Source organism: Hemiscyllium ocellatum, assembly GCF_020745735.1.
Source record: "Hemiscyllium ocellatum isolate sHemOce1 chromosome 27 unlocalized genomic scaffold, sHemOce1.pat.X.cur. SUPER_27_unloc_7, whole genome shotgun sequence".
In the NCBI taxonomy this organism is placed as follows: Eukaryota; Metazoa; Chordata; class Chondrichthyes; order Orectolobiformes; family Hemiscylliidae; genus Hemiscyllium; species Hemiscyllium ocellatum.
This window is the reverse complement of record NW_026867516.1, coordinates 61,820-85,229: the sequence shown is the minus strand read 5'-3', so window position 1 is coordinate 85,229 and position 23,410 is coordinate 61,820. Positions and strand designations below refer to the sequence as shown.

At 50.0% G+C, this 23,410-nt stretch overlaps 2 protein-coding genes and 1 long non-coding RNA gene across 4 annotated transcripts in view; 2 read left to right on the top strand and 1 right to left on the bottom strand.

Moving 5' to 3' along the window:
* The window catches only part of LOC132808552 (zinc finger protein 91-like), a 46,360-nt gene that overhangs the window by 10,860 nt on the left and 12,090 nt on the right, over window positions 1–23,410 (bottom strand). Inside the window, exon 3 of the mRNA XM_060822170.1 lies at window positions 3,831–4,230. Coding sequence (XP_060678153.1) covers window positions 3,831–4,230 — 400 coding nt within the window. The remainder of the gene's footprint in view (window positions 1–3,830; window positions 4,231–23,410) is intronic.
* Window positions 8,423–13,151, top strand: LOC132808532 (zinc finger protein 239-like). Its single transcript, XM_060822162.1, has 2 exons — window positions 8,423–8,485; window positions 9,303–13,151. Exon 2 carries the CDS (start codon window positions 9,553–9,555, stop codon window positions 10,318–10,320), a length of 768 nt encoding a protein of 255 aa, XP_060678145.1. The 5' UTR covers window positions 8,423–8,485; window positions 9,303–9,552; the 3' UTR covers window positions 10,321–13,151.
* LOC132808540 (uncharacterized) lies at window positions 14,985–21,878 on the top strand. Of its 2 annotated transcripts, none has more exons than XR_009642105.1 (3): window positions 14,985–15,254; window positions 18,253–18,357; window positions 18,467–21,878. It is a non-coding gene; the product is annotated as an uncharacterized LOC132808540 (long non-coding RNA). The 2 variants fall into 2 exon arrangements; XR_009642106.1 differs by lacking the exon at window positions 14,985–15,254 and adding an exon at window positions 16,005–16,340.

The window sequence follows — 23,410 nt, the reverse complement described above, 5'->3', positions numbered from 1 at the left end:
TTCACCCACCTGGCCGGGTTCATTCCCCAACACCAGGTCCAATATGGCCCCTTCCCGAGTTGAACTATTTACATACTACTCTGGAAACCCTCCTGGATTCTCCTTACAAATTCTGCTCCTCTAACAGTAAGTGAATCCCAGTCAATGTTGGGAAAATTAAAATCTCCTCTCACCACCACCTATCCTACATCTTTCCATGATCTGTTTACATATTTGTACCACTATCTCACGCTCACTATTGGGAGGCCTGTAGTATAGCCCCAACATTGTTACTGCACCCTTCCTATTTCTGAGCTCTGCTGAAAATGTGTTGCTGGTTAAAGCACAGCAGGTTAGGCAGCATCTAAGGAATAGGAAATTCGACGTTTCGAGCATAAGCCCTTCATCAGGAATGAGGCGAGTTTGCCAAGCAGGCTAAGATAAAAGGTAGGGAGGAGGGACTTGGGGGAGGGGCGATGGAGATGTGATAGGTGGAAGGAGGTCAAGGTGAGGGTGATAGGCCGGAGTGGGGTGGGGGCGGAGAGGTCAGGAAGGAGATTGCAGGTTAGGAGGGCGGTGCTGAGTTGAGGGAACCGACTGAGACCAGGTGGGGGGAGGGGAAATGAGGAAACTGGAGAAATCTGAGTTCATTCCTTGTGGTTGGAGGGTTCCCAGGCGGAAGATGAGGCGCTCCTCCTCCAGCCGTCGTGTTGTTATGTTCTGCCGGTGCAGGAGTCCAAGGACCTGCATGTCCTCGGTGGAGTGGGAGGGAGAGTTAAAGTGTTGAGCCACGGGGTGGTTGGATTGGTTGGTCCGGGCGTCCCAGAGGTGTTCTCTGAAGCGTTCAGCAAGTAAGCGGCCTGTCTCCCCAATATAGAGGAGGCCACATCGGGTGCAGCGGATGCAATAGATGATGTGTGTGGAGGTACAGGTGAACTTGTGGCGGATATGGAAGGATCCCTTGGGGCCTTGGAGGGAAGTGAGTGTGGAAGTGTGGGCGCAAGTTTTACATTTCCTGCGGTTGCAGGGGAAGGTGCCGGGAGTGGAGGTTGGGTTGGTGGGGGGTGTGGACCTGACGAGGGAGTCACAAAGGGAGTGGTCCTTGCGGAACGCTGATAGGGGAGGGGAGGGAAATATATCCCTGGTGGTGGGGTCCGTTTGGAGGTGGCGGAAATGACGGCGGATGATACGTTGTATGCGGAGGTTGGTGGGGTGGTAGGTGAGAACCAGTGGGGTTCTGTTTTGGTGGCGGTTGGAGGAGCGGGGCTCAAGGGCGGAGGAGCAGGAAGTGGAGGAGATGCGATGGAGGGCATCGTCAATCACGTCTGGGGGGAATCTACGGTCCTTGAAGAAGGAGGCCATCTGGGCTGTGCGGTGTTGGAACTGGTCCTCCTGGGAGCAGATGCGGCGGAGACGAAGGAATTGGGAATATGGGATGGAGTTTTTACAGGGGGCAGGGTGGGAGGAGGTGTAGTCCAGGTAGCTGTGGGAGTCAGTCGGTTTATAGTAGATGTCTGTGTTGAGTCGGTCGCCCGAGATAGAGATGGAAAGGTCTAGGAAGGGGAGGGAGGAGTCTGAGACAGTCCAGGTGAATTTGAGGTCGGGATGGAAGGTGTTAGTAAAGTTGATGAACTGTTCAACCTCCTCGTGGGAGCACGAGGCAGCGCCGATACAGTCATCGATGTAGCGGAGGAAAAGGTGGGGGGTGGTGCCAGTGTAGTTGCGGAAGATGGACTGTTCCACATATCCTACGAAGAGGCAGGCATAGCTGGGGCCCATGCGGGTGCCCATGGCAACTCCTTTAGTTTGGAGGAAGTGGGAGGATTGAAAAGAGAAGTTCTTCAATACACGGAAGATAACAAATGTTCATCAAATTGATTCCTGAGAGGAGAGGATTCATGGATCAGGAGGGATCGAGTCGATTGGCAATGAATTCAATAGGTTTGAACAGAATGATGGGGAATCGCATGGGAACCGATAAAATTCCAGGAGGGATGGGTTCAGATTTTTGGGACATTGGGGCCAGTTCTGGGGGTGGAGGGACTATTACAAATCAGATGAGCTACACCCGGGCCAGACTGGAACCAATATCCTTGGGGGTGCTTTTGCTAACGCTGCTGGGGAGGGTTTAAACTAATGTGGCGGGGGATGGGAAACAAATGAGGAGGTTCGTGGTCAGGAAGGAGGTAGTAACTAAAGCCTGAAAGGAGCGAGATAATAAAGTCAGTGTGACAAAGGGGAAGAGTCACAGGGAACAGATGATGAACGCAAAGGGACAGGTGGTCTGAGGTGCATTGGTTTTAATGCAATAAGTGTAGTAGGTAAGGCAGATGAACTTAAGGCTTGGAGTCGTACCTGGGAGGATGATGTTATTGCTAATACTGAGACTTGGTTGAGGGAAGAACAAGATTGGCAACTAAATATCCCAGGATATCGATGCTTCAGGTGGGATAGAGAGGGAGGTAAAAGAGGTGGAGGAGTTGTATTACTGGTCAGAGAGGCTATCACAGCTGTGCTGAAGGAGGGCACTATGAAGGACTCGAGCAGTGAGGTCATATGGGAAAAGTCCTGGGGAAAACTGATGTAGAGAGAGATCTGTGTGTTCAGGCCCATTGTTCCCTGAAGATGGCAATGCAGGTCAGTAGAGTGGTCAAGGCGGCATATGGCACACTTTCCTTCATCGGACAGAGTATTGTGTACAAGAGTTGGCAGGTCATGTTACAGTTATACAAGACTTTGTTTCGGCCAGATTTGGAATACCACGTACAGTTCTGGTCGCCACATTACCAAATGGATGTGGATGCTTTGGAGAGGGTGCACAGGAGGTTCACCAGGATGTTACCTGGTATGGAGGATGCTAACTATGAAGAGAGTTTGAATAGATCAGGATTATTTTCATTGGAAAGACGGAGGTTGAGGGGGGACCAGATTGAGGCCAACAAAATCATGAGAGGTATAGACAGGGTGGATAGCAAGAAATGTTTTTCCCCAGAGTGGAGGACTCAGTTACCTGGGGTCATGAGTTCAAAGTGAGAGGGGAAAGATTTAAGATATGTATGGAAAGTTCTTTACGCAGAGGGTGCTGGGTACCTGGAATGTGTTGCCAGCGGAGATGGTAGGGACGGGAACAATGGCGTCATTTAAGATGTATCTCAACAGATACATGAAAGGGCAGGGAGCAGAGGGATACAGATCCTGAGAAAATAGGCAGCAGGTTTAGATAGAGGATCTGGATCGGTGTAGGCTTGGAGGGCCGAAGGGCCTGTTCCTGTGCTGGAATATTCTTTATTCTATCGGGAAAAGACACCTGCCACTCACCTCATCAATGGCCCTCCTGATTTTACAAAGTGTTATAAAGTGTGCTGGACACTCAATGGAATAGAGGCTATTGTATTTGACTTTGATCTATCTGTGGCCATTGGGAAGATGTTTCCATTGGTAGGAGAGACCAGGAGCCGAGGGCACAGCCTTAGACCTTTTAGAACGGAGATAAGGAGAAACCTCTTCAGACAGAGAGTGGGGAATCTGTGGAATTCACTGCCACAGGAGGCTGGGAGGCCAGGTCACGGAGGGTATTTAAGACTGAAATAGATGGGACAAACATGATTTACCATCCGGTGTGAAAGGAGTGCACTTCCTCAGCTCCTGCAGATCTTTGGCCCGGGGAACGTGCAGTCCCAGCCTCAAACAGCATCGGTCCCACGGGAAGCAAAGGGAGCGAGAGCGGCCAGTCCGGCAGAAAGGAAGCCTCGCTCCCTTCCCGCTTCACCCACTGTCTTCGAACGGGGCACAATCCCCCCACGGGCACGATCCCCCCCCAGTCCTGGGTGGGATTCGCTGCAGACTTCAACTCCGTGCGATCACGTTGGGAAGGCGCCTGTGCGTCCGCAGGGTCGGCGATCGATTGAAGGCCTTGCCGCCCCCGGGGCAGGTGAGAGGCCTCTCCCTGGTGTGTGGAGGCGCCGGTGCGTCTGCAGGTGGGACAGCTGGGTGAAGGGCCTTGCCACACTCGGGGCAGGGGTACGGCCTGTCCCCGGTGTGGACCCGCCGGTGCCTCAGCAGCTTGGAGGACCCAATGAAGGCCTTGCCGGACTCGGGGCAGGAGAACGGCCTCTCCCCGGTGTGACCGCGCCGGTGGATCTCCAGCTCAGAGGGGACTCGAAACCCCTTCCCGCATTCCCCACACTTCCACGGTTTCCCCACGGCGCGGCCTCCCTCCAGGTTCGACGCTCCCTCTGACGTCCCACTCTGCTGCGGGGGGCCGGCTGGCTAACTCTCCGCTCCGGTAAAGCTCCCTCCACCCTCGAACAGCGGCATCTCAGTGCTTTACCAGTCAGATCTCTGGAAGCAGGCGGGACAATCCTCCTTCTCCACTCAAAAGATCGATAAAATTCCAGTCCCAATGAGTCAAGCTGGCTGAGGCAATTAGTTCAAGATATGCAGGTAAATCCTCCTGTGAAAGCCTGTCAATTAGAAAGTCATCGCTGTCAGTATCACGTAGAATCTCAGAGTTTAACAGATCGATTTCACGGAATATTCATTCCACGCCCATAACCCAAAACCTGAGAGTCTCCATCCCACACACTCTCCCTACTGCCGTACCTAATACGCTCCCTCCCAATTTTTCTGATTCCTGACATTTGGCAGATCTAGCTCCAAGAAAAGTTAAGAATTAGAACCCCTACAGTGTGGAAACAGGCCCTTTAGCCCAACAAGTCCATACCGACCCAACAAGTCCAGACTGACCCTGTGATGAGTATCCCACCCAGACCCATTCCCCTATATTTACCCCTGACACGTGCACCTAAGCTACACATCCCTGAACACTCTGGGCAATTTAGCATGGCCAACCCACCCTAACCTGCACAAGGTTGGACTGTGGGAGGAAACCGGAGCACTCGGGGGAAATCCACACGGAGAGTCGCCCGAGGCTGGAATTGAACCCAGGTCCCTGGCACTATGAGGCATCGGTGCTACCTACTGAGCCATCATGCCACCCTCATGCAGTTTGCTAACCTAGTTATCTGCCCCCCCCCTCTCTTTCTACCATATTGACAGACCAAGATGTGGGGGGAGGGGAAAGAGAATCAGAGCAAGAACTTTGCTTTGGTAACAAGACCTAGAACATGCTCGCTCTGAGGATGACTGTAGTGGAGTCGATCAATACCCAAGTGAGACTGGAGGGACCCTATAGAGGAATACACTTACAGGACTCTGTGGATATAGAGAGGAATGAGTCTGACTAGATTCATCCACAGAGTCAGCATTGAGCCCAGTATTCTCCTGTCCTGTAAAGGGTATGACTGGAAATACATGACATGTTGTGGTTCTGTTCGCCGAGCTGGGAATGTGTGTTGCAGACGTTTCGTCCCCTGTCTAGGTGACATCCTTCTTGGGAGCCTCCTGTGAAGCGCTTCTGTGATGTTTCCTCCGGCATTTATAGTGGTTTGTCTCTGCCCGTTTCGGGTTGTCAGTTCCAGCTGTCCGCTGCAGTGGTCGGTATATTGGGTCCAGGTCGATGTGCTTATTGATTGAATCTGTGGATGAGTGCCATGCCTCTAGGAATTCCCTGGCTGTTCTCGGTTTGGCTTGTCCTATAATAGTAGTGTTGTCCAAGTCGAATTCATGTTGCTTGTCATCTGCGTGTATGGCTACCAAGGATAGCTGGTCGTGTCGTTTCGTGGCTAGTTGGTATTCATGGATGCGGATCGTTAGCTGTCTTCCTGTTTGACCTATGTAGTGTTTTGTGCAGGCCTTGCATGGGATTTTGTACACAATAAGGACTGCACAAAACACTACATAGGACAAACAGGAAGACAGCTAACGATCCGCATCCATAACACTACTATTACAGGACAAGCCAAACAGAGAACAGCCAGGGAATTCCTAGAGGCATGGCACTCATCCACAGATTCAATCAATAAGCACATCGACCTGGACCCAATATACCGACCACTGCAGCGGACAGCTGGAACTGACAACCGGAAGCGGCAGAGACAAACCTCTATAAATGCCGGAGGAAACAACACAGAAGTGCTTCACAGGAGGCTCCCAAGCACTGAGGATGTCACCTAGACAGGGGACGAAACGTCTGCAACACAAATTCCCAGCTCGGCGAACAGAACCACAACAATGAGCAGCCGAGCTACAAATCTTCTCCCAAACTTGGAATACATAACATGGCTACAACACTATGATATAACTAGAAATAATTATAAATCAAATTTATACAGCCGTAAATAAATACATATTGCATAGTAACACTATGATATATCCCTGTCCAGTATGATTTTTACTGTTCAGTTAAACGAAACTTGAAAGGGCTCAGAAAATGTTTACAAAGATGTTGCCAGGGTTTGAGCTACAGGGAGTGGCTAAATAAGCTGGGGCTGTTTTCCCTGGAGCATCGGAGGCTGAGGGGTGACCTTATTGAGGTTTATAAAATGATGAGGGGCATGGATAGGGTGAATAGACAAGGTCTTTTCCCTGGGGTGGGAGAGTCCAGAACTAGAGGTGAGAGGGGAAAAGACATAAAAAGGACCTAAGGGGCAACTTTGTCAGTCAGAGGGTGGTGCGTGTATGGAATGAGCTGCCAGAGGAAGTGGTGGAGGCTGGGACAATTGCAACAATTAAAAGGCATCTGGATGGGAATATGAATGGGAAGGGTTTGGAGGGACGTGCTGGCACATCGGACTAGATCAATTTTGGCTATGTGCTCGGCATGCACCAGTTGCACATAGGGTCTCTTTGTGTGCTATACATCTGTATGACTCTCAATGCTGTCCAGGCGAGTCAGTGATGTTATAACAACAACACTGGACCAGCAATCCAGAGGCCCCAGGCAAATAATCTGGGCTCATGTGTCCAAATACCAGTAAAAACAAACATTGGGGAATTTAAATTTTTTTTTTAAAATCTGAATTGAAAACTAGTCTCAGTCATTGAGAGAATGAAACTTTTCTGAAAACCCATTTGATTCAATAACGCTCTTCAGGGAAGGAAACCCGCTAGCATTAACTTGGTGCTGCCTGCATATGATGGCTCACGTGCTTGACTTTTAAAATGCCCCCTAAAGTCTGGCAATCCTCTTGTCTGAAGGGCAGTTAGGGACGAAAACATTGTTGGCCTTGCCAAAAAAAAAAGCCCACATTCCATGAAGGAGTTTTTCTCGAATGTGACTTCACATCTGCGAATGGGTCACATCAGAACATCCAGACAAATAAGCACCAAAATGTCTGGTGCTGCAAGAGTACAGCAGGTCAGCCAGCATCTGAGGAGCAGGAGGTTTGATGTTTTGGGCATAACCCCTTGATTAGGAATGTGGGGTGGGCCCAAAGGGACTGAGAGATAAATGGGAGGGAGGTGGGACTGGGGGAAGGGAGCTGAGAATGCTATGGGTAGATGAAAGCGGGGGAAGAAGGTGACAGGTCAGAGAGGAGGGTGGAGCAGATAGATGGGAAGGCAGATGGACAGGTGGGACAGTTCAAAAGAACAGTCCCAAGTTCGAGGGTTGTATCTGGGATTGGGCTTGGGGGGGTGGGGGGGGGAGGAGAATGAGGAAACTGGTGAAATCAATATTGATCCTGTATGGTTGGAGGGTCCCAATGCAGAGGCATTCTTCCTCCAGGTATCAGGTGGCCTAGGACCCTGCAACCACATGGCATCAACATCGATTTCACCAGTTTCCTCACATTCCCTCCCCCCCCACCCCAGCTCCAACCCTCCAACTCAGCACCACCCTCTTGAACTGTCCCACCTGTCCATCTTCCTTCCCACCAATCTGCTCCACCCTGTCGCCATCACCCCCCCCAACCTGCATCTACCTTACCCCCAGCCCCACTCCCACCTTCCTATTTATCTCTCAGCACCCTTTCCACCCCCCTCCCCCTCCGCAATTCCTGATGAAGGACACGAGAGAGACACAGAGGGACAGAGACAGCGATCTAGACCAATGCATCCAGCATATGCACCTTTCCTGAGTTCACCTCCTTTCACTTCACTTCCTACAAACCAACAGTTTAATCCCAAAATGAGAGAAGAGAGGGTGCTGTACTCACAGAGGTTGGTGCAGTCTGGGGTAACACTCAATCTTCATTCAGAGAGAGAGAGCAGCAGGAGCTCATGATCCAACTTCCGCATTCAGACAATGAGGGGATGCTCTGATTGGTAGGAGGACCAGCCTTCCTTCCGGTCCTCCAAGGCTAGCCATTGGTCATGCCTTTCCGTGTCGAGGTGAAGGGAGGGGCGCGTTGGGGGTGGTGGAGGAGAGAGGTCACGTGGGCGGGGGCGTCACAAACACCAGCGCCGCCGCGTGACGCGGTGGACCAATGGGAAAGGCTGGAACGCCGCACGGGCGGGCGCTCATTCCAATCAACGCGCGGCCTTTGTGACGACGGCGGTCCCTCCATTCACGTGACCGGTTGCTCCTGCACATGCGCCGTTGCGGGGGGCGGTTAAGGGGAGCTGATGTTGTGTTGGTCTGGAGGGTCCCTGTGTCCAGGAAGAGGTGAGTGTGGCTCAGTCAATGAGCATCAGTCAGACCCTGCTGGAGCATGGGGGAGGGAGGTGGGATATTAGGTACAGCAAGAGTTAAAGAGTGTGTGGGATGGAGATTTACAGCTTTTTTAGGTAATAAGTCCCTTTCTGGACAATACTGGGGGATGGGTAATATCAGACACAGCAGAGTGAGAATTGAAGAAAAGTGTGTGTGTGTGTGTGTGTGAGAGTGAGAGAGTGTGGGGGGGTGGTGGAGATTTGCAACACTTTTTAAAGTTAAAAATCACACAACTCTAGGTTATAGGAGAAAATGAGGTCTGCAGATGCTGGAGATCAGAGCTGGAAATGTGTTGCTGGAAAAGCTCAGCAGGTCAGGCAGCATCCAAGGAACAGGAGATTCGACGTTTCGGGCATAAGCCCTTCTTCAGGAATGAGGAAAGTGTCCTCATTCTTTCCTCATTCCTGATGAAGGGCTTTTGCCCGAAACGTTGATTTTTTTTTGTTCCTGCTCCTCGGATGCTGCCTGACCTGCTGTGCTTTTCCAGCACCACTCTGATCTCCAGCATCTGCTGTCTTTTTCGCCTGGAGGTTTTACTAGCTACCTGATGAAGGTGCAGAGCTCTGAAAGTTCAAACTTCTAAACAAATCTAATGGACTACAACCTGGTGATGTGATTTTTTTTTTACCTTTGTACACCCCAGCCCAACACTGGCATCTGCATATTGTAACTTGATTGTTTTAGGGAAGTTCTACAGAAACTAGAATGATCTGTTCTGAATTCCTGTCATGTGCAGGCAGCAATGACTTTTGTAATCCCCTTTTCACAGGATATGAGAAGAGCAGCTTTGCAGGTAGAACTTGCCAACTGAGTACCATGTGAAGGTCTGACAGAGCCCCTTGATTCGTGGGACAGGAGAGACGTCCCTCTTTCAGTCCAGAAGGGGAAAATTCTTTGAACGTTTTTGTCTGCTTCAGTAGGCTCTTAAAGTATCATCTTTACCTGAACCACACGGGCACGTGCCTGAGCCAGTTTGCCCACTGTGGGAAAAGGAAGTCTCAGGAGGCATTCCGCGCACCATGGAGAAACCGTGGAAGTGTGGGGATTGCGGGAAAGGATTCCGCTCCCCCTCCGTGCTGGAGATCCACCGCCGTGTCCACACCGGGGAGCGGCCCTTCACCTGCTCCGTCTGCGGCAAGGGCTTCACCCAGTCGTCCCACCTGCTGACCCACCAGCGGGTCCACACCGGGGAGAGGCCCTTCACCTGCTCCGTCTGCGGCAAGATCTTCTCTGACTCGTCCCACCTGCTGTCCCACCAGCGGGTCCACACCGGGGAGAGGCCGTTCACCTGCTCGGTGTGCGGCAAGGGCTTCTCTCACTCGTCCCACCTGCTCAAGCACTGGCGGGTCCACACCGGGGAGCGGCCCTTCACCTGCTCCGTCTGCGGCAAGGGCTTCACCCAGTCGTCCCACCTGCTGCAGCACCAGCAGGTCCACACCGGCGAGGGGGTCTTCACCTGCTCAGTCTGCGGCAAGGGCTTCACCCAGTCGTTCACCCTGCTGACCCACCAGCAGGTCCACACCGGGGAGTGGCCCTTCACCTGCTCGTTGTGCGGCAAGGGCTTCACTCGCTCGTCCACCCTGCTGCAGCACCAGCGGGTCCACACCGGCGAGGGGGCCTTCACCTGCCTGGTCTGCGGCAAGGGCTTCCCCCACTCATCCGGCCTCCAGATCCACCAGCGGGTCCACACGGGGGAACATCCTTCCGATAGACCAGAAGTGCACATAATACAGAGGAACTTCGATTATCCAGAATTAGATGAACCAGCACGGTGGCTCAGTGGTTAGCGCTGCTACCTCACAGTACCAGGGACCCGGGTTTCATTCCTGCCTCAGGCGACAGACTGTGTGGAGTTTGCACATTCTCCCCGCGTCTGCGTGGGTTTCCTCCTAGTGCTCCGGTTCCGTCCCACAGTCCAAAGATGTGCAGGTCAGGGTGAATTGGCCATGCTAAATTGCCCGTCGTGTTAGGTACATTAGTCAGAGGGAAATGGGTCTGGGTGGGTTACTCTTCGGAGGGTCAGTGTGGACTGGTTGGGCCTGTTTCCACACTGTAAGGGATCTAATCGTCAAGCGACTGAAATACACCCTGCATGTGTCCTTTGGATAATCGAGGTTCCTGTGTATTCCAAAAGTGGCCTAACCAACGTCCTGTCCAGACCCCAACCCCTATACTCAGTGCTCTGACCAATAAAGTGATCTGCAGAATCTGCGGGACTTGCTTAATCCTGGGAGGTAAATCACGTGTTTCTCCTTCTCTTGCAGGTGGATCCAAGATTTCACTCTCTGTCCCATTGAGTCTCCAGTCAGGTCCTTCAGCTCAACTGGTCTCTCTCAGTATTTCTGACCCATGTGAGCCTCTACGCACCTCCCCTTCACTTGCTCACACTTGATTTCCCTTACAGCAGCATTCCCTTCAGTTCCTTTCTCCCTGACGTCTGTATCCAGCTTCTCCTTAAATGCCGTCCACCTCGACCTGCTACTGTGGGGGTCATTCCCGCTGCAGACAGAGGTCTCTCCTTTGTAACCTCTTCAAAAGATTTACCGCTGACTTCCCCCTTCAGTCTTTTCCATTTCTGGGTCTCCCCGCTGTTGCGAAACTTGTAAATCTTTTCTGAAAATTTACAAGGATGTTGACAGGGTTGGAGGATCTGAGCTACAGGGAGAGGCTGAACAGGCTGGGGCTGTTTTCCCGAGAGCGTCGGAGGCTGAGGGATGACCTTATAGAGGTTTACAAAATTGAGGGGCATGGATAGGATAAATAGGCAAAGTCTTTTCCCTGGGGTTGGGGAATCCAGAACTAGAGGGCATAGGTTTAGGGTGAGAGGGGAAGATATAAAAGAGACCTACAGGGCAACTTTTTCATACAGAAGGTGGTGTGTGTACGGAATGAGCTGCCAGAGGATGTGGTGGAGGCTGGTACAATTGCAACATTTAAGAGGCATTTGGATGGGTATATGAATAGGAAGGGTTTGGAGGGATATGGGCCGGGTGCTGGCAGGTGGGACTAGTTTGGGTTGGGATATTTGGTCGGTACGGACGGGTTAGACCGAAGGGTCTGTTTCCGTGCTGTACATCTCTTGACAAAGCCTTGTCTGAGGGTGAAATGTTGTCATTCCCGTTGATGCGGGTGGTCCCCTGTCTGTTGTCCTTTTTGTTTCCTTTCTCGGAAAGGACGTCGCGGACATGGGCAGCGTTCCCGAGCCCCGCTCCGAAACGGGCTGTTCCGTCCTCTTCCAGCCCCCGGGGGAAGGGGCAGCTTGAGTGCATTGGGAGAGTGGGCCGTTCACCGGGAGGGTGCCAATGGGACGGGAGAGCGGTACCGGTAATGGGGCGAGGGGGAGATGCCTCAGACCGCCAGAAACACTGGGGCAGCTGCTCGCGTGCTCCTTTTGGATCTCACAGCACAGGGAGGCCTTTCATCTGATTACCTCCCCGTCTCTGTCTCTCTGGCTCTGTCTCTGGCTCTCTGTCTCTCTCTCTGCGTCTGTCTGTCTCTCTGAGGTGACAGCGGATTCCAGCGTATTGCTGCTTGCTGGGTAAACCTGTTTTTCCTCTGTTTTCCTCCTCTCTCTCTCTCTCTCCTGCTCAAACCCCTGACCTTCAGGCCGCCCCTGACCTTGTCACTATCAGTGAATAGGGAACAGCTTTTCTTCCTCCACCTTATCTGAACCTATCACAATCTTCCCCACTTTCACCAGTTGTATCTGTGTGTGACCCTCTCTTTCTGTGTCTCTTTCTCTCCTAAGCCCCCTCCCTCACCACATCCCATTTACCCATCCCCTCCTGTCATGCTCCCACTTTCAAACGGTCTCGTTGTGTTTTCACTGCCTCCTCCCCATCGTTTCTGTCAAGCACCTCATCTCACGCTTAGAACCTCTGCAGTGTAGGAGCAGGCCCTTCAGCCCATCCAACCCACACCTCACCCAGACCTCTGCCTGTAACCCTGCAATTCCCATTGGCTAACCCACCTAGCCTACACATCCCTGGGCACTATGGGTAATTTAGCACGGCCAATGCACCCTAACCTGCACAGCCCTAGGCACTATGGGTAATTTAGCATGGCCAATGCCCCCTAACCTGCACATCCCCAAACACTATGTAATTTAGCACGGCCAGTTCACCCAAACCTGCACATCCCTGGATACTATAGGACAATTTAGCCTGGCCAATCCTACACTAAGGGTGGATTGGCCATGCTAATTTACCCATAGTGTCCAGGGATGTGTAGGTTAGGGTAGATTGGCCATGCTAAATTACCCAATCCTACATATCCCTGGGTACTGTTAGGATAAAATAGGTCAAGGGAGGGTGGAGCTATAGCTGCTGTTTGGGGAATCGAAACTGTAGCTGTAGCTGCTGCTTGGGAAATTGAAACTGTTGCTTACGTGGCCAGCTCAGCTGCCAACGCCCAAATGAGCTCAATAACAGGAAACGTCGAGCAAACGCGAAATGTCCTAATAGGGCAATGCTTAGTAGCTCCGCGAAGCTCTGCTTAGCAAAGAGTATATCAGGAGCAGATTTGGGAGGGGAAGGCAGAACGTGCCTTCTCCAGTGAATGCATGGTGATTCACTGTATCAGCTACGATTCTGCAATAAAGCCTGCTTGTGCCAAACAATTGAGCGTCTGTTGTCTCTCCTCCTAAAACGAACATGCAAGGACAAATTCCATCCTAACAGTACTATGGGTAATTTAGCATAGCCAATTCACCCTCACCTACGCATCTTTGGATTGTGGGAGGAAGCCGGAGCACCCGGAGAAAACCCTCGCAGGCGCAGGCTGGAAATGTGCAAACTCCACACGGACAGTCGCCCCTGAGGCTGGAATTGAACCCGGGTCCCTTGGCGCTGTGACCACTGAGCAACCCCTTATAATCCGCCTGCGTTAAGTTCCTTTTGTCACCTGGAGGAATGTTACAGGGGGGAGCGGGGTTTAAGTCTTTTCTGAGCTGAGAGAGGACACAGGAGATGCTCCTCATCATGCTTTCATGTGTCACGTTGCATAATTCTTAGATTTTACATGTAAATGTCTAGTTGGGGTTAGAATTCTTGTAAATATAGACAAACGGAAACACTTGTTGAGACATTTCACCAAACCCCAAGTCGGCAATTGACATGCCCGCCCCTGAAAAGAGACCCTTTCGTGGGGTCAGAGTTGACATTGAGAATAGCGAAATGAACACTGTCCCCGTCGTGTTTGTATTTTTGCTGACAGAAGGGCAGTTTGCAGTCAGCAGGACCTGTGGGACTAGAGGCTGCGGGCCAGGTCTGCGCTCGGGAGCGTAAATCCCAACGGGAACCAGAGGCGTTGCTAACGTTTAAGCCAGCTGAGCTTAGCAAGAAAAGGCTGCGACCCTGTGCTTGAACTGATCAGCCGAAACTTTGGGCGTAGCCAAGGAGATCTGAAGGCGAAGCTCACGGGAGGGTCTCCTTTCTCAAAAAAACCAGAAAACATGAGGGATACCAGGAAGAATTCCGCTGAATTCCAGAGAGCTGTGGCATGCCGTTGATTTGGTACAATGAGCTTTTAATGTGAACTCTCACGAGGGAGTGCAAACGAACTCGAGTTGAAATGTAGCTCCGTAAAGTGTTGTGTAACAGTCATAGCGTTGACCGTTGTTGAACGTTTTGATGCGGTCCAGTTTTTCTTTTGTTTTTTAAAGATGAGATGATGTTTTGTGGTTTTTGGATGGGTTGGGTACAGAGTGGGAGGTAGGGTGGGCTGGGATCTTCCATGTTGATGGGATTTGACAGTGAATTTTGCTTCGTCAATTATTCAGACTGTGTGCCTGGAGAGAGGGAGGGTCTGACCCTTGGGAAGGGTGCTGGCGGGGTGTGGGCGGGAGGTGAACCTTTGCAATGTCCAATCAGAAGGCTAAGTGTTAACATAACAAGAGCCGATATTTAGCAGTCGATAAGTGCAACATGTAAGCAGTTTGTTCATATGCAGCTCAAAGGCTGTCCCCAAAGTTAAACTTAGTATGGCGCCTACCCACTCAATCCAGTTACCCACCCCATTTCAGGGTGGATATGTGAACTATCACTAATTTTGGTTCTTCTAACGAATAAAACATTTAAACCTAGCTGTTCAGGAAAGCAAACAAGTTTAAAACTACAGCCATGCTGCAGTTAAACTCAATAGACTTACTCAGAGCAAAATACATGTTCCCTGAACGCAGTTGAAAGTTAACATCGTTGTATTAGATGTCGGAATATCTGTTTAAATGGAGCCGTGAGCTTTCCCAATGTAGACAGGGCTCCTCGAAACGTGGCAGTGTCCCCCCTGCAGCTGCAGAGCGAGACAGGAGAGTTTGTTTTTGTGAATGAGCAGTTGTAGCGCGAGGTGGCTGTTGCTTGGTGACGGTGAGGCTCCCCCGGCCCCGCCCATCCCCCCGTGCAGACGTCACGCGGGGGTGAAGGCGGTTGGGAGGAGAAGTCGCTCGAGCGGGGAAGCGGCGGCCGTTAGGAAAATGGCGCCGTGCGGCCCGGGGCAGACCCCCGTCACTGGTCACCGCCGCCTTCCTGGCGCAGCTGCTGTGTCACGGCCACACCGGCCGGCTGTACAGCAGGCAGGAGCCGGTGACCATTCTGGAGGCGGATGGGGTTAAGGGCCTGTTTGGGAACTGGTCGGCCGCCTGGGTGGTGGAGTTCTACTGGTCGTGGGGCGGCCCCTGTGTCAACTATGGGGCCACCTGGAAGGTACTGGGCCCGGGAGGTGAAAGGTGAGGCAGGTTGTGGGGGGGACGGAGGGGAAGGAATGTGGGGCCTGTCCTGTCATAGTCACATTTTACACTCACTTTCCATCTGCTTTTACTGGCGCTTGTGCTGTTTACCCCTCACTGTGTTTTAATCCTTGTGCTGTTTACCCTTTGCTGTTACTTGTGCAATTGCTGAGGGTAGTGTGTAAATACTAGTGAAGGATACTATGCACCAGCATGTATATGTTCCTCAGTTATTGAAGGGGCAGGACCTGTTGAGAACGGTTAGTAAAGCAGGTTGTGCACTAAGCCTTGTTAACATGGATATGTTCATTGGAAAAGTTGACTCTTTATTATTTAGCGTCGTAGAGATTTTCAGCACGGAAACAGATCCCCTCAGTCCAACCTGTCCACGCCAACCAGATATCCTACATTAATCTAGTCCCCATTGCCAGCACTATATCCCTCTACACCATTCCTATTCATATACCCATCCAGATACTTTTTAAAGGCTGTAATTATACCGGCCTCCACCACTTCCTCTGGCAGCTCATTCCATACACACACCACCCTCTGCAGGGAAACATTGCCCTTCAGGTATCTTTTATATCTTTGTGGCCTCACCCTAAACCTATGTCCTCTAGTTGTGAAGGTCACCCCAACACGGAGGAAAAGACTTAAAAACATTGAGCAGCCAAACAAATGCAAAAGCAATCAAATATCGAGCCACATGGGGGAAAAAATATCGCTCTGCCCTTTTTGATCTCCAATAGACATTTGGAAACTGAAAATCTGTCAATAACACCAGCATTGCTACAGAGCATATTGTGTACACTCCTCGGTGTCAACAAGCAGGGCACATGTTTGCCAGTGTCACCAAAACATTGGGCGTGTTCCTCGCTGTCAGCAGAAAAGGGGCGAAACCTACTTTTGATGGACAAAAAGGCTCACTGGAGGACCAGAAGGAGACTTGTCCTCCTGCCATTCGGAGCTCCCCTATTGGTGAATGCGGAAGTTGGGCCATGAGGTTCTGAAGTTCCTGCCCCTCCCCTCTCTCAATGAAGATTGAGCTTCACTCAGACTGCAGCTTCCTTCCTCTGTCCAACATCTGTGAGTACAGCATTCTCTTTTCTCACCCCCTTTTCCATTTACGTTTCATTCTGGGGTTCAATTGTTGACTTGGAGCAACTGAAAGGAATGGGAGTGAATCCAGTGAGGGGACAGACTCTGGAAAAATTAGTCCAAGCCTTTGTCTCAATTGACAAAATAGACAGGCAGGAGACTGGAAGAATGCAGCAAGCCAGGCAGTATCAGTAGGTGGAAGAGTTGAGGTATCTGGTGGAACCCTTGTTCAGGATTGGGGGTGGGTATAGGGAGAGCTGTGGAACAAGGGTGTGCTGGGGGCAGGGTGATGAAGTGAGGATAGGTGGAGACAGGTAGAAGGTACAATAGACAATAGGTGCAGGAGTCAGCTCTTCTGCCCTTTGAGCCAGCACCACCATTCATTATGATCATGGCTGATCATCCTCAATCAGTATCCTGTTCCTGCATTATCCCCATAACCTGGTTGGTGAATGGGAGGAAGGAATCTAGTTGGCAGGGAAGAGTGGAAAGGGCTGGGAAGTGAGTTGGGGGATGGGATGGGAGATTATTTGAAATTGGAGAACTCAGTGTCGAGTCCTCCGGGCTGTGGACTGCTCAGACAAGATGAGGTTTTGTTCCTCCAATTTGTCAGAAGGGGAGTGGGAAGGGGCATTAAAATGGGTGGAGACTGGGAAGTCCGCTCAGCCTCTGTGGACCTGGCTGTGATGCTCGGCAAACCATTCCCCAAGTTTACGCTCGGTCTTCCTGACGTAGAGAAGACCATAATTGGCAAAGCACAGTGGGTCGAGCAGTAGGACAGTCGTAGTTTGAGGCACAAGCTCTTCATCAGGAATGATGCGTGGATGTTCAGAGGGGCATCAGCGTCCTTCTGTGCCAGTTGTCAGACAGGTGCAGCAGGCAATGAGCAAGGCAAGTGGCATATTAGCAAGAGGAATTAAGTTCAGAAGTGGGAATGTCTTCCAGCAGTTAGGAGGTCATAGAATATATTCAAGGCTGAGTTCACGTGATTTTTATGTGGATGCTTGTGGGGGAAGGCAAAAAAATGGTTGTAAGACCAGTATCCAGTTTTAAGACAGTTCCAGAGTCAGACAGCACAGAAACAGACCCTTCAGTACAACTAGTCAATGCTGACTATGTTCTCAAACTAAACCAGTCCCACCTGGCAGTGTTTTGGCCCATATCCCTCCAAACCTTTCCTATTCATGACGTTACTGTACCTGCATCCACCACATCCTCTAGACATTTAGTCCTCACGTGAACTACTGTGTTAAAAAAAAATTGTGCCCTTCAAGTCTTTTTAAAATCCTTCTCCTGTCACCGTCAAAATTTGCTCCCTAATCTTGAAACCCCAACCCTAGGGGAAGGACACCCTTTGTTCACCTCATCTCTCCCCTCATGATTTTATAAACGTTGATAAGGTCACATCTCCACTTCCAATGCTCCAGTGAAAAAGTCCCAGCCCATCCACCTAGATGAAGGTAGAATCCTGTCCCTCAGGATTCCCTCCAACAATGTGCCCACCACTGATGTCAGGCACACTGATCTATAGTTCCCTGGCTTGTCCTTACCACCCTTCTTAAACAGTGGCACCACGTTAGCCAACCTCCAGTCTTCTGGCACCTCACCTGACATGCACAGTATGCTCTATGGAGATGCTGTTTTTGATGGATTTAAAGTGTCCAAATGCCACAATTTCTCCCCCACTCACTTGACATAACCGTGCAGGCTCCTCGCTATTTGATGTTCATGTTACTTAGAACCCTCATGATCATATCAATCTCAATGAGGTCACCCCTCAACCTCCTGTGCTCCAGTGAAGACAGTCTCAGCTTCTCCTTATAACTCAAACCCTCCAGTCCTGGCAACATCCTGGTAAATCTTTACTGAACTCTCTGTAATAGTATTCTTCCTATTACAGGGCCACCAGAAGCCTTCTCAGTACTCTACAAGTGACTTCACCAACATCCTGTACACCTTCAACATGATGTCCCAACTCCTTTATTCAATGGTGTGAACAATTAAGGTAAGTGTGCTGAATGTTTAACAGTCTACATTTGTCAATATATCATATCAGTTGCATGACACTGTGACCTTTTGCTCTTAACTCTGCGTCTTATGATCCTGCTCCACAGCTACCCGATGAAGGAGCAGCGCACCGAAAGCTAGTGCTTCCAAATAAATCTTTTGGACGATAACCCACTGTTGTGATTTTTCAACCTTGTCCCACCTAGTCCAACAGCAGCACCTCCACCTCCTTTCTAATGAACACAGCCCATACCTCCCGGTGCTGCCAGTAAACTGCCGATGAAATGATGCAGTGCCTGCACTCCTGAAAAGTTTATAATTTCTAACGAAACCAGCTACTCATTCACTGCTCCATCTGGTACACGACTTTGGAAACTTAGTGCAGGAGGCTGCAAGAAATGAGCAGCTTTAAAACAAAAACCGCTTGGAGCTTTCAATGAGAGCCTGAGCCCAGCAGTACGTTCTGGTTACCTTTATTGTGGCCCAACATTGTTACAGCTGCAGATGCCCCCAGCAAAAGGGCAGAGAAAGAGTAGCTGTGTTTTAGACAGCTCAACAACAGGGGGAGGTGCAAGGGGCAGGGCAAGGCCAACAGCAGGCCCCCGCACTACGCCTGCGTTGCCTTGCACAGTTTACAAAAATCCCTTCCCCTTCAGAGACTCCCCACAGTGTGGAAGCTGGCCACTCGACCCAAAGACTACACACCGATCCTCCAAAGGGTAACCCACCATGCAATTCCCCTACCCCTATTGCTCAACATTTACCCCTGACTAATGCACCTAACCTGCACATCCCTGGGCACTATGGGTATTTCAGTACTGTCAATCCACCTGAACCTGGACAACTCGTATATGCCAACCAGATATCCCAACCCAATCTAGTCCCACCTGCCAGCACGGGGCCCATATCCCCCCAGTTGCCTTTTAAATGTTGCAATTGTATCAGCCTCCACCACTTCCTCTGGCAGCTCATTCCATACACGTACCACCCTCTAAATGAGAAGGTTGCCCCTTAGGTCTCTTTCATATCTTTCCCCTCTCACCCTAAACCTATGCCCTGTAGTTCTGGACTCTCCCATCCCATAGAAAAGACTTTGTCTATCTATCCTATCCATGCCCCTCATGATTTTATAAACCTCTATAAGGTCACCCCTCAGCCTCTGACGCTCCAGGGAAAATAGCCCCAGCCTGTTCTGTCTCTCCCTATAGCTCAAATCCTCCAGTCTTGGCGACATCCTTGTAAATCTTTTTAGATTAGATTAGATTACTTAGTGTGGAAACAGGCCCTTCGGCCCAACAAGTCCACACCGACCTGCCGACGCGTATATCACCCAGACCCATACTCCGGGGGTTTGCAAGGACTGCCACAAACACTACGTAGGACAAACAGGAAGAAAGTTAGCCACCAGGATACACGAACACCAGCTAGCCACAAAAAGACACGACTTTCTATCCCTCGTAGCCCAACATACGGATGAAAGAAAACACCACTTCGACTGGGACAACATCTATCCTGGGACAGGCTAAGCAAAGACATGCCAGAGAATTCCTAGAGGCCTGGCACTCCAATCACAACACCATAAACAAACACATAGATCTAGATACCATCTATCAACCCCTCAGAAAATGAACAGGAAATGACATCACCACAAACCCCAGGAACCCTATCCAGGCCAAACATATAAATCGAAAGCAGGAGACAACAGCTTCGCTTCATTTGGAGGTCGCCACTGATGATGTTCCCGAGCCAGGTAATGAAACGTCTGGATATCAAACCTACAGCTCAGCGAGCAAACCTACACCCTAATCCTCAACCTGAGCTACAAACCTTGCAAAGTAGAATGTATTTGCAAACATCATGCTGCAAATACAAACCCACCCCCATGGATGATCTATCTCGTGTGTGCATGAGATAGAGAAACAGTCTATTTCCGTGCTGTTTATCTCTATTTGATAACCGTTGCTTTATTTCTGTTGGTGTAAATGTTGTTGTAATTCATAGCTGGATCCTCATAGGTGTAAGGGTGACAGAATTCCTCAAGTAGGGCACTGGAAGATTCCTGGGAGACCCCTATTTCTGGTTTACTTCCTCATGAACAAACATTAAGCACGTGTACCTATTTATTTACGATTTTGTTTTATTTTTCTTGTTTGATTCCCTGCTATGACTACACCTTGTATTAGGATAGTTGACAGGCTGGGAGATTGTGGCTTGGGTCTTGATTGAATATTTTATCGTTCCAGAAGTTATAAAAGGCGGGGTCAAAGCTTTAGCAGAAATCCAGCAGAGCTGAGAACAGACCGACATCTTAGTCTGTGGGAACAGGGAGATCAACAGAGGATAGAGAAATCAGGTCCTGAAACCAGACCACCCTGTGATCAGTGCTTTGATTAGAGGCATCCTTCTACATCAGTCAATGCCAGTTGTCAGACAGGTGCAGCAAGGCAAGTGGTATATTAGCAGGCTGAACTGAGATTAGAAGTGGGGATGTCTTCCTGCAGTTAGGGAGTCATTGAATTTATTCAAGGCTGAGTTCATCTGATTTTTGAACAACAAAGTGTGGATTTTTATGTTGTGTGGATGAGGTGTGTTTTTTTGTGGTTTATGTTTTGGATACAGGAAGAGTAGACATTTTTAAAGTGGAAGGCAAGAAAATGGTTTTAAGACCACGACAGAACAGTTACGGTCAGACAGCACAGAAACAGACCCTTCAGTCCAACTATTCCATGCTGACTATGTTCTCAAACTAAACTAGTGCCACTTGCCAGTGTTTGGCCCATATACCTCCACACCTTCCCTATTCATGTACTTATCCACATGTCTTTTAAACTTTGCATCTGAACATGTATCCACCACTTCCTCTTTACATTCACTCAATACATGAAACACTCTGTTATAAACAAACTTTTCCCAATTCTGTCCATTCCATGGATTCATTCTCTTTCCTTTCAGTTGCTGCAAGTCATAAATTGAAGCCCAGAATGAAATAAATGGAAAAGGAGTTGTGAAGAGAGTACCCTACTCACAGATGGTTGACACAGTAAGGAGGGTGGAGTCTGGAGCAAACCCGAAATGTCGATTTTCCTGCTCCTCGGACGCTGCCTGACCTGCAGTACTTTGCCAGCACCACTCTAATCTTGACCCTGATCTCCAGCATCTGCAGTTCTAACTTTCTCCTGTAAGAAATCAGCAGTTTTAAACCAAAAACCTGTTGCAGTTTAAAGCTCTCATTGAGAGTATGAGCTCAGTGTGAAGTTCAGGTAATCTTTATTGTGACCCAACTTTGTTACAGCTTCAGAATCTCCCAGCAGAAAGGTGTAGAAAAAGTAGCATTTTTTTCAAAACAGCTCAAGGTCAAAGTGCAACTCCTCACTTTCTTCATTATTGGTCACCACTGAGTTGTCCCTTTGTAATTGGATCCTTGGTGTAGCCTTAATCTGGAGGAAGTATTGCCTCACTCAGCAATTTCAACCTGTATCCAAGTAAGTTGGATGAGCAGCATAGAGTCAACCAGACTATTGTGGGTCTGGAGTCTCGTGTAGGCCAGAGCGGGTAAAGGATGCAGCTGGGACGACTGCTCTAATAACTGCTCAAGTCTTCCCTAAAAAAGAACTGAGTGAATCAGAAGGGGGTTTTTTTCCACCCCCACCCCACCGACAATAGTTTCACCGTTAGATTCTGAACTCCAGATTTCTGACCAAATTCCAATTCCGCCATCTGTTGTGGGAATCGAACTCGGGAGCCACTGGAACTGGGTTGATAGTCCAGTTGGTAAAGGCACTCGGCCGTCTTTCTTTCAATCCTCCTGCAATGCCACGTGATCCCGCTGGTAGGTCAGCAAGGAGGCGGCCTGGGTAAAGGCCTTCCCGCACTCGGGGCAGCTTAAGGGCCTCTCCCCCATGTGGATCCACTGGTGGGTCTGGAGGTTGGAGGAATCGCTGAAGTCCTTCCTGCAGTCAGGGCAGGGGAACGGCCTCTCCCCAGTGTGACTGCGCCAATGAGTCTCCAGGGCAGACGGGAAACAAGCCTTTCCCACAGTCGCCACACTTCCATGGTTTCTCCACGGGGCGGGATTCCTCGGGTTTCTCCATGGCCGAAGCTTCAGCCGCACAAACGCATGTGGAGCTTCTCTCCACCGTGAATTCCTCTTTCCAAACCGTATAGCTGTTACACGCTCCTCACTCAGTGCACTGCAATGGTAGGGTCTCTCATCCAGTCCCACTGATGCTGAAAACGTACCCAAACAGGAACCAAACAGCTTTGCTCCTCACAGAATCATAGTTGCAAACTGTTGCGGTCCCGATGGATTGGATTGAATGACTGTCAGACATGGACGTCAAAGTAAGGACTGCAGACGCTGGAGAGTCAGAGTCAGAAAGTGCGGCGCTGGAAAAGCACAGCAGGTCAGGCAGCATCCGAGGAGCAGGAGAGTCAACGTTTTGGGCATTAGGCCTTCATCTGTTGATTTTGAAACTTCCATCTTCAGATCCTGAAATGTAAAAAGAGATTACAAAAGTCATCACTGTCGGTGCAGGGTAGAAATTCTGAACAAGCAATTCTACTTTCTGCGGAAAGTTCTTTTCTTTTGTTATTTCACAAAATTGAAAGCACCATCCCACTCTCTCTCCCCCTCTGTTCTCACTCTGATCTAACTAATTCCCCTGAAGGTGCTGATTCAGGATCTTCCAGGGGCAGAAAAGCAAAAACGTCAAGACTGACATCTCTCTGAATTTTGGATAACTCCACCTGAAAGTTAATATCTTTCACAACATTGGGATACTGCTGAGAGGTGAGGAGGTCTGATTTTGGGAAGCAAAAAAAATAATGAGTTTGTGCCAATCCCTTCCCTTCAGAGAATCCCCAGAGTGTGAAAGCAGGCCACTCAGCCCCACAAATCCATACCGACCCTCTAAAGGGTAACAGACCCACACCTATTCCCCTACCCCTATTGCTCAACTTTTACTCCCTGATTAATGCACCTAACCTGCACATCTCTGGGCATGGTCAATCCATCCTAACCTGGACAAAGTTAAAAATCACACCACCAGGTG